The sequence below is a fragment of the Salvia miltiorrhiza genome, chromosome 3 (assembly GCF_028751815.1).
Source record: "Salvia miltiorrhiza cultivar Shanhuang (shh) chromosome 3, IMPLAD_Smil_shh, whole genome shotgun sequence".
Taxonomy (NCBI): Eukaryota; Viridiplantae; Streptophyta; class Magnoliopsida; order Lamiales; family Lamiaceae; genus Salvia; species Salvia miltiorrhiza.
Genome location: NC_080389.1, coordinates 45,804,249 through 45,814,214, shown reverse-complemented (window position 1 = coordinate 45,814,214; position 9,966 = coordinate 45,804,249). Strand labels below are relative to the sequence as shown.

At 39.5% G+C, this 9,966-nt stretch overlaps 2 protein-coding genes across 2 annotated transcripts; one reads left to right on the top strand and one right to left on the bottom strand.

Annotated features, from left to right (window-relative positions):
* Nucleotides 1–232: 232 nt before the first annotated feature.
* Nucleotides 233–5,211, top strand: LOC131016091 (uridine/cytidine kinase UKL1, chloroplastic). Its single transcript, XM_057944668.1, has 14 exons — nucleotides 233–651; nucleotides 748–839; nucleotides 1,302–1,371; nucleotides 1,479–1,597; nucleotides 1,781–1,877; nucleotides 1,990–2,069; nucleotides 2,462–2,656; nucleotides 3,524–3,607; nucleotides 3,689–3,749; nucleotides 3,904–3,964; nucleotides 4,232–4,325; nucleotides 4,436–4,508; nucleotides 4,599–4,681; nucleotides 4,774–5,211. The coding sequence occupies exons 1-14, from the start codon at nucleotides 456–458 to the stop codon at nucleotides 4,918–4,920; spliced, it is 1,452 nt and encodes a 483-aa protein (XP_057800651.1). The 5' UTR covers nucleotides 233–455; the 3' UTR covers nucleotides 4,921–5,211.
* A 122-nt stretch (nucleotides 5,212–5,333) lies between these two features.
* Nucleotides 5,334–8,926, bottom strand: LOC131016074 (chloride channel protein CLC-a-like). The gene is made up of 6 exons (XM_057944648.1): nucleotides 8,384–8,926; nucleotides 7,998–8,198; nucleotides 7,750–7,927; nucleotides 7,004–7,536; nucleotides 5,753–6,914; nucleotides 5,334–5,658 (listed from the first exon to the last, which is right to left on the bottom strand). Exons 1-6 carry the CDS (start codon nucleotides 8,575–8,577, stop codon nucleotides 5,554–5,556), a joined length of 2,373 nt encoding a protein of 790 aa, XP_057800631.1. The 5' UTR covers nucleotides 8,578–8,926; the 3' UTR covers nucleotides 5,334–5,553.
* Nucleotides 8,927–9,966: the final 1,040 nt, after the last annotated feature.

Genomic DNA, 9,966 nt, shown 5'->3' with positions numbered 1-9,966 from the left:
GGGCGGTAATGGTGTGTAAAGGGTGAAGGGAAACGATGGCAGAGGCGTTGGCCTTGCCGATTTCGAGGCCACATAATAGAGAGAGTATAATATTTTAAGATCAAATTAAAAATAATACTTATTAAATATGTGTGGATCACATAATTTTTATTTTTATTTTACTCTCCTAATTATTCATGCCTAAAACCAAGGGAGTATAATATTATACACAAAATTCGATGTAAAAGCACAAGTTTATTTAATACTAAGTCAATATACCATCAAAATCATGTGCATATAATGATTGATACTAGTATAAAGTTAAATAAAAAAAAAAGTTTACAAAGAAAGTGGGAGTAGAAATTGCTAAAAGAAGATTTCTCACTCACACAGAATTAGGAGTCCACTAAACCAAACAGAACCTTATTTTCTCTCTCTCTCACTCCTTCAAAAACCCCCCTCAGCTAACACTACCCATGCCGGAGGAGACGACGGCGATCGACTACGTCATGGAGGCGGCGTCCGGGCCCCACTTCTCCGGCCTCCGCCTCGACAGCCTGCGCTCCGCCGCGTCCTCTCTGCCGTCCCCGCGCGCTTCCGCGCCGCTCACTCCGCCGTCGTCCGCTTTCACCGCCGCCGACTCCGCCGCGCAGAAGCAGCCCTTCGTGATCGGTACTTCCCTTTTTAAAATCTTCCGCTCGTGTTGGAGAAGGTAATTGTTGAATTTTGTTTTTGAGTGTTGTTGCGTGTTTTTTGCTCTCGGAGCAGGGGTTTCGGGAGGAACGGCGTCGGGGAAGACGACTGTTTGCGATATGATTATTCAGCAGCTTCATGATCATCGGGTGGTGCTCGTCAATCAGGTTTGTGTGTGTGCTTTAATTTTTTGATTGATGCTATTATGTTGTTGTTGAAAAGCCATAAATAGAAACTTCATTAGCCTATTTAGACAAGCAATTGAGCTCTCAAACTTTTGATTCATCTGTTGCTATTTGTGGAAGCGTGACGGAGAACTATAGTTAGTTGTAGGTGGGCTGTCCATGCTAGATTATTGAACTTCATTTGATTTCAACATCTAGCACTTCTGAACTTAATTTTTCTGGAAATAATCTTACAGGGGTTCTGTAAGGCTAACTATATATATGTGAATACATATCAATGTGGTACGGTATCAAATTTAACAGAGACTACTACCTATATTGCCGTCACTTTGATAAATCCCCTATTTGCTTATTGGTGCTTTGTTTGTTCAAATTAAGTTGATTACTATCTTGGTTTTGTTGAAAATTTCTTAAAACACGTCATCCTGGCGTGGTGTAATGCAGGATTCTTTCTATCGTGGCTTAACTCCTGAAGAGTTGGAACGTGTGCATGAGTACAATTTTGATCATCCAGGTATCTTAGTTCATGATGGAATTTTAACTGAACTATTCTGAAATCAACCTCTTATGCTGCTACTAGATTTGTGAGAAAAGTCAATGCTTATAAATACATCCTTGCAGATGCTTTTGATACTGAGCAGCTTCTTGAATGTGTTGAAAAGCTAAAATTTGGCCAGCCAGTCCATGTCCCAATATATGACTTTAAAACACATCAAAGGTGTTCGGACAGCTTCCGCCAGGTAGACATCTTGAATATTTGCCTGCAGATTGCATGTTTGTTTTACTCTAAAACTTTTCTGGCGAATGCTTTGAATTTGCGTAAAATATGGTATTGCTGGAATAACCAATAAGCTGAATGCGGCTGGTATGTAAAAATGTATAGAATCTTTTATTTTCCCAATATAAAATTCCCATGATTCCAGGTGAATGCATCTGATGTAATCATACTGGAGGGTATCCTTGTTTTCCATGATCAACGAGTACGAAACCTTATGAACATGAAGATTTTTGTTGACACAGGTGAACTTTGAACTTTGAATTATTTGTTTCTGTATTTCATTTTATTCTTACTTGAGCTATAGTTACAATTATGGTTAATTCATACATTTTGTTACTTTATTATTTGATTCAGATGCTGATGTGAGGCTTGCTCGTAGAATAAGGCGAGATATAGTGGAGAGGGGTAGGGACATAAACTCTGTGCTAGAACAGGCAAGCCTCCCGCTGTTTTTATTTTCTTTACAGTGAAGATTAATGTATTTTCATTTATTTTATGCTGTGTAAACTTCAGGAAATTGCTTGAATTCATTTATTATTTCGTGGGCATTTATTTGAGGTCGCCAATGGTTCAGTTTGCCAATCTCAGTTTTATTTAGTATTTCCTAGATAGAAGTACCCGGATACTAATACCTTTCATTCTTCCTTGTGTGAGTTCTTTAGTTTAAGTTGCCTTGTATTGGAATTGAATTGTTTGTTTTCTTCAAAATATACTAGGAATGCTTAACTTCTGATTCTCTGTATTAGAGTTCTAAGATAATGTACTTTTACTTGCAGCCTTCATATTAACATGTTTCTGTTTCTTTTTCATATTATCCTTGGTACAGTATGCAAAATTTGTGAAGCCTGCTTTTGACGATTTTGTTCTACCGTCCAAAAAATATGCTGATGTAATTATACCTCGTGGAGGTGACAATCATGTTGCAATTGACTTGATTGTCCAACATCTTCGCACCAAACTTGGGCAGCACGACCTGTGTAAAATATATCCAAATGTTACTGTCATACAGTCGACCTTCCAGGTATACATTCTAGATCGTTCTTGTTATAGATTTCATGCTATCTTGCAAGTAAATGAATTTTAGAAGATAAGAAGTTCCCTCTAATTTCAGTTACATGATAATTGATAACCAAGGATTTAATAGCCTTTTTGCTTGTTGTTGTAGTACATGATAATTGATAAACAAGGATTTAATAGCCTCCGATCTGGAGAAGTTCCCTCCGATCCTTCCAGTTATCCATCTGATTTTAGTTCATTTCTCCAGATCAGAGGGAATGAAAGGAAAAGGAGTAGTTATGACTGGGCTGTGGTAGAGCTTAGTCTGTTGGAAATGATATGAACACACTAAGTAATAGTAATATAATATCTAATTTCAGTTACATGATACTCCCTCCGTCTACAAAAAGTATGACACTTTTGCCATTTTTGGCATCCACCAAAAGCATGACACTTTCCTTTTTAGAACATGGTCCCACATATTTTCCTTATCTTTTATCCTTACAAAATTACAGATACCCCTTAATCCTTATTTACAAAAAAACCACCCTTAATTCAATCTCAACCACTCATTTCATAAAATGGTGGGACCCTTTCTCCACTACATAAAAATCACCAATCATTTTATTAAAACATGTGCTCACCAAAAGTGCCATACTTTTAGTGGACGATGGGAGTAATTGATAAACAATGATTTAATAGCTTTTTTGCTGCTTGTTACAGTTCTGTTAATCAAACAACTGGATTTGGGACTTGTACTTTTGAACCTTATGAGTCACTATAGCTTTCCCTTATTTGTAGCAGCCTTTATTTCTTTCATGAATGTTTGTGATTGTGATAATTATGGATTCATAGACCATTGGACTTTGATGTCTGTGATTTTGTGTTACAGATTAGAGGTATGCATACCCTGATTCGAGACCGAGACATTTCGAAACATGATTTTGTATTTTACTCTGACAGGCTTATACGTCTGGTAATTATGAACTCTCTTTATTTGGAAAATTGCGGAATCAGAGTTGTTCCCAAATACGAAGTTTTGATTATGATATTTCAGGTTGCGGAACACGGTCTTGGTCATTTACCATTCACTGAGAAACAAATTACTACCCCGACGGGTATACTTGAGAAATTGATATGTATTTTGTGTGTGTGTGTGTGCATGTGTCTTCCTTTTTGTTGTTGAGGGTTGGAGTGCCTCTTGTTTTGTGTTCAAGTATGTAGTGGTTGTGGACATCATTAATTGTATTATTGAAACTTTCTCTAATGCAGGGTCGATATATACTGGTGTTGACTTTTGCAAGAAACTGTGTGCGGTCTCCATTATTCGGAGGTAAGGATTTATCTTTGTGTATCGCTCTGAATATATCAAAGTACTGATTTTTTTTTTGAAAGAGGTAGAGCTTGGTCAGAATTTGTAAAAATATAACTATGTGTGTTGTCTCATGCATTTCAATCTTGATTTCATCTTCACCAATGTTTACATTTTCTACTTGCTATATAATACATATGCAGACTTTCTGATAATTTCCTTGAAAATGGGTGTTTGTTTATTTCTTGTGGAAATGGGATCATATCTATTACCTTTATTTTCTTGCAGTGGGGAAAGCATGGAAAATGCATTACGTGCTTGTTGCAAAGGGATTAAAATTGGAAAAATTTTGATCCACCGTGAGGGTGACGATGGGAAGCAGGTTGCATTTCCGTAGCTTCAGTTTTACCCTGATAGATTAGTCTGTATCAGAATGGTTGCAAAATCTTCTGACATGTTCTTTTCTTTCCTAATTTTCTCATGCCTAAACAGCTCATATATGAAAAACTTCCTAATGATATCCGTGAGCGCCATGTCCTCCTCCTTGACCCTGTCCTTGCAACTGGTAAACGAACCCACTTACATTTGTCGATAATTTGCTAGTATGTTATGATCTTTTTTCCTGAAATCTAGCATAAGATATCTTTTCTGCCAGGTAACTCCGCTAATCAGGCAATCGAGTTACTCATACAGAAAGGAGTTCCAGAATCTCACATTATATTCCTAAACCTCATATCCGTGAGTCACTCTTCTCTTGGACAAGAAACAACCTTATCATGTAGTTCGGATCATGGCGAATTCTTACATATCCCATATATATATGCTCGCAGGCACCCGAGGGCATACATTGTGTTTGCAAACGCTTCCCATCCTTAAAGATCGTAACATCAGAGATCGACGTAGCCCTGAACAAAGAATTTCGTGTGATACCGGGTATGGGAGAATTTGGCGATCGTTACTTTGGCACTGATGATTGATCGTTGCTGGCCCAGATGAGGCATTTGGTTACCTGTCGGCCGTGTTTGAAATTGTATATTTTATGCTAATCCATGTTTGCTCTGTCACGTGTTTCGCTATATCAAGTTATTCAAGCACGAAGCTTTTGTACGTGCTCTTTCTCAATCAATGGCTGCTTCCATGTATTTACCAATGCATGTGTTTTACATTAATCAATATTTTTCTAATCATAACTTAAATTGGAGGGACATTGAACATTTGTAGCAGGTTGATATATTTCTATGCACATTTGGCAACAGTGTTCTCTCTAACATGTTCTTTTTTTTATTTTTTATATATTTTTTTTCCGATGGTATTTGAATTTTATTCTTCTGCTGGCTTTCGCATTTAGCTTGTAAATGGACAAGATTGGTAGAGATTTCCACACAATGAATTGGAAGAAGGGTAACACCCTAAAAGATTCATGGTCCTAAACAGTGTTTCACTTTCATTCATGCTTATTACATATTATTAAACACTATTTATGCTTATCAATGAAACAATGTAAAGCTTGGTGTGATCGTATTTCTATGAATCCGGACAAAAAATAAGGGAAAGAATCTCAAGAATATTATGTGGTCTGACTGGAAATGGTGGAGAGTTGGGACATGAGATCAAAGGCCCTTCTTTCCCTTTGGGTTAGTGAGATGAGGAAACACATCCAAAATGTTGTGAGCTATCAAATCTTGCCTTGTCAAGATCCCAACCACAGGGAAAACCTACGAGTTGATCGACAACAAACAGGTCAGCATCATTCCATTCACATTTTTGTCAAATTTATATAAGTAATGAATTTTGAATTCTGTAACTTACTCCTGCAGCTTGATACTTGGGCAGAATGAGCATGTGTCGAAGCCCGACTTGCCTGAACAGCACCAAGGCCTTGGCGACGGACATGCTCTCGACCACGGTGTACGGAGTTGTATTGGTCAAGGGATGAAGGTCGACGTACATCTCCATCTCAGCCTTGGTCACTGTCACCTCCTGTATGGTCGTGCCCCTCTCGGCCAGGTCGATGGATGTGAACTCCTTCCTCACCTCCCACTCCTCCGTCCTACGTGGCTCGGGCAGGAACCACTTCTTCTTGAGGGCTAGTATGAGATGAGCCCTCAAGATCAGCCCATGTAGCTCATTAGCACTGTTTGGTGACGAACCTAGCGGTGGAGTGATGATGGTCCCACTGTCCACGACCGGGAACCCATTGTGCGTCGTGTTTTTCAGGACCTCAACTATCCGTCCCACCCTCTCGACTCCATTGAGGGTGACGACTGCTGGCTTGACATCAGCGAGCTCTCCTACTGTTATGTTCCTCATCCATGTCTCAGGGTGTGCTTCCAAGAAAGGCAGCCCTTTCAGCTCAAGGATTATCTCGTAGATGCTCGGGTTGAAGCAGTCTCCGACAGTTTTGGCAATGAGCAAGACGAGCATTGTGATGGGAAGCAAGAGGAGGTTGTTGGTGAGCTCAAGGAAGATGACACAGAGTGAGACTGTCATTCTCATTGAACCAGCCATGAGGGAAGCGGCTCCAAGAACAGCGTATAGCCCTTGATCGATCTTCGTGTAGGGCGCCATGGCAACGCCGAGCATACGCCCGTAGGCCGACCCCATTAAAATGATGGGGAGGAAAAGACCAGATGGAACAGCAATGCCAAAGGTGATTAGCCCTAATATGCAATACAATGCAAAGAATATGGCCAGGGAAAGAATGTGGAACTCTGATGCAGTGTTTATGGAGAAGATATTCCTCACTGCATCGTCATTCGTGGTGAGGAGAAGCGTGGCGAGATCGTTGTAGTGCCCCTTCGGACAGTTGAATTGCTTGAAGTTCCCTTCTCTGCCAGTCGAGGGGCACAAAGAGTCGAGCAGGGAAGGATCACAAGGACGGCATTTTGCAAGAAACGGTAGTCCGTAGAGGCACACGGAAGTGAAAATGGAGACGCTCAACGCGAGGAGAAGCTTATGCATCTTGCCCTTCCTGCAAAAGAAACACGAAAACAGGAGCCGGGTGTTAACCAGAAGGCTGGTGAGTGTTTTGCCTTGGAAAGAGATGAATGGTGATCTTACTTATTTATGACATTGTAGACCTTGAGAACTTTGTGGAGAGCATAATTGTAAAGACTTCCCAAAAGGCCACCAAGAACCCCTATCACAGCCACAGGGATGAGGTCCACAGCATGATACGTCACCGACACGCCACTCACGTCGAACATGATGAGCCCTCCGTGCCCAAACAGCCCACAGTAGCCCGATTTGCAGTACTCAATCGCGGCCCTAAGCACCACCACCACCACCGCCGTACTGAAAAAGGTCCTCCACAGGAGGGCACTCCTCCACCACGTGGCCACCTCCTCGAGAGAGAAGAGGACCCCACCAACTGGCGCCCGGAAAGCAGCACACACTCCGGATGAGGAACCACACGTGATCAGATCACGCCTGTCCCTATCGTTGTTGAAGTACCTCAGCCAACGCCATTTGATCCGATAGTTGTCCGGACCCCCTTGCCCTAACAACGAAGCAATGCAGCTTCCGATGTGCACCAGAGGCCCCTCTTTCCCGAGATCTAGCCCTGCAGCAACAGCTCCGATGCTTCCAATAATCTATGTACGACAAAAACCAGCGGCAAATTTTTAGCATCAATGTAATATAAATCACAACTTTTATTGTATATTTGATGATCATGATCAAGAACTTTGCACAAATCTTATATCCTATTCCAATCATATAAGAAGCACTCTCACATGCTTAACTGAACACATTATTTTCTCTAATCACAATTTTTTTTATAGTAATTATTCGAAAACTAAGAGCACCTTGACAATCAAGGTTGAAGCACCAAACATGTCAGGAGTGTCAATTCCATTGAGATAGGCTTTAATCTCAGGAATTCCTGGGCCAGCTGCTGTAGGTGCAAATAAAACAACGAGAAGTGAAGCTACCAATGTAAGAAAAAAATTTGCTCCAGCCATAACTAGAAATCCCATCATATATCTGCAAAATAGATGTACTTTGTTAATTATACAAGCAATCAAGAATTTGTTCAAAGTAGAAAATTGAATACCTTTCTTGATCTATGTATTTAACCACAGCTAGAAATTTGTATCCAGTTATATTCTCAACAGCAAGATTGATCAAAGTTGCTATCCCCCCTGTGAGAAGCCCAACTAAGAATGCCAGCAGCCATTTCATTAGTATATACTGCAGTACTTGAACTTTTGATCTGCTTCTCCAATCTTGCTTGAACAGATCATTCTCATTGATCCTACACATTCATGAAAAATCATTTTATATGAAAATGAGAGATATTCTCATAGTCCCACAACACAAATTCAAAGCTCGTAAGGTGGGAATTTCTGTAATTTGAAGTAAGTTAGCTCTGACTCATACATGCAAAAAATTCCAAGAGCTCTAAAAATGGGAAATTCTGAGAAATATGGTTTTGCTTACTCATAATCCAAGCTCTCAATGTGAGAAACCTTGGTTCCAACAATGGCGAGTGGGGTTGATGAGAGGGTTCTGTTTCTCTTGAGCAGAGGCAGGTGAAGATCATTGCTTTCTGGGTCATTAACATCATCATATTCTTGTTGATTCCTTTCTATGCTTTCTGCTTCTGATTCTACAAACCTGTTGAGCTCCTCCATCAGCAAGCAGGAGACACACAGAGAGAGATGATGATGAGAGAGAGAAATGTGTCCGAGCCGGATACCAGAATTCGCGAATAGAAAGTGCGCTGTTCCTCTGATTTTGGAATATATATACAAATAATATTACTTGTTTTGGGCAGTGGACAGAATTGTCTTCTTGCCAAGGATGATTGTTCCTATTAATATTAATTACTGGAAGAGGCTTCAATATTTTAGATTAATTATATTTAATGTACAGAAGAATATCTCCAAGGTAGGTTTGAATTTGAAGATATAGGTTTGATGGGAGTACATTAATTGTTAAGGTTAATCTATGATTTGGAGACTGCACTTGAAGAAGCAATTCTATTTTAATAATCGTTTATTAAGCTATTATAACAAAATTCATACATCATCTTTAAACCCTTTAACTAACTAGTCTTATAGTATTTGTCTTAGTAACGAGATTATTCAACTTTTCAATACAATAGTACTATTTTTTTTAACACGTGATATGTGAAGTTTGGGTTGAAATCAGTAAAGTTAAATATATCCTTTTATTCCTTGTTCAACTATTTTTGTTTCCTTGAAATATTCAATTAAAGTGGTGATATTCATTGGTCTCTAGGAATTTTTGTTATATGTCGTCATGTGAAGTAAATATTTTGGTTGCTTGAGATTGAATTGTCTCGAGATTATTCGAAATTAAATTGGCCCGAGATTATTTTTGTCATAGGGGGTAAGCTAAGACTCATAAGTCATGACTAATCCTACGTGGCACAATCTCGAGAATAAGTCTCGGACCCTATTTACTCAATCAAACATAATACTATTACATAACTAAGCATATCTAGTCATGTGAACCGAACACAATGTAATAAAATTGGTGTCACCTGCATAATAATTTCCAATCATTTACATTTTTGACCCATGTGGCAATTGGTTTAAAACTTTGGGCAGTAGTTGTTAGATCTGTCATGACAGATAAGCACAACATGTGGAAGTATCAAGTTGACATAGATTTGCAGATCCAACGGTCCAGATTTAGCGACCTTTCAAATGGTCGATGAGTCACTTTTATCCAAAACTACAATTATTTTAGTTTTTTTATCATCCTCAAATGATCATCAAGCTCAACCACGTGGCAGAATAATTTATGTTGATTAGTAATTAGGGTTGAATCCTCATTTAATCTACATCCGATTATTTTGTAAGAGCACCCACAACGGGGTACTCGAGGGGCTCCTCGAGGAGAGGGATGGCGTCGAGGAGGGCGTTGCGGCGTGGAGATACTCAAGGAATGCTCGAGTGCTCGGGTAGCACTCGAGCGGCGCGTGCAGAAATAAAAAAAATATATATATATTTTCCAACGGTATTTTCGACCGCTTTTCGAATTTTTGGTTTTTT

Coding starts and splice junctions, on each gene's coding strand:
- LOC131016074 (XM_057944648.1), bottom strand. CDS start 8,577: ATGGAGGAGCTCAACAGGTTTGTAGAATCAGAAGCAGAAAGCATAGAA. Junction 7,928..7,997: donor AAATACATAGATCAAGAAAG/GTATTCAATTTT, acceptor TCTATTTTGCAG/ATATATGATGGGATTTCTAG. Junction 6,915..7,003: donor GTCTACAATGTCATAAATAA/GTAAGATCACCA, acceptor TTTCTTTTGCAG/GAAGGGCAAGATGCATAAGC.
- LOC131016091 (XM_057944668.1), top strand. CDS start 456: ATGCCGGAGGAGACGACGGCGATCGACTACGTCATGGAGGCGGCGTCC. Junction 1,372..1,478: donor GTACAATTTTGATCATCCAG/GTATCTTAGTTC, acceptor ACATCCTTGCAG/ATGCTTTTGATACTGAGCAG. Junction 4,682..4,773: donor TATTCCTAAACCTCATATCC/GTGAGTCACTCT, acceptor ATATGCTCGCAG/GCACCCGAGGGCATACATTG.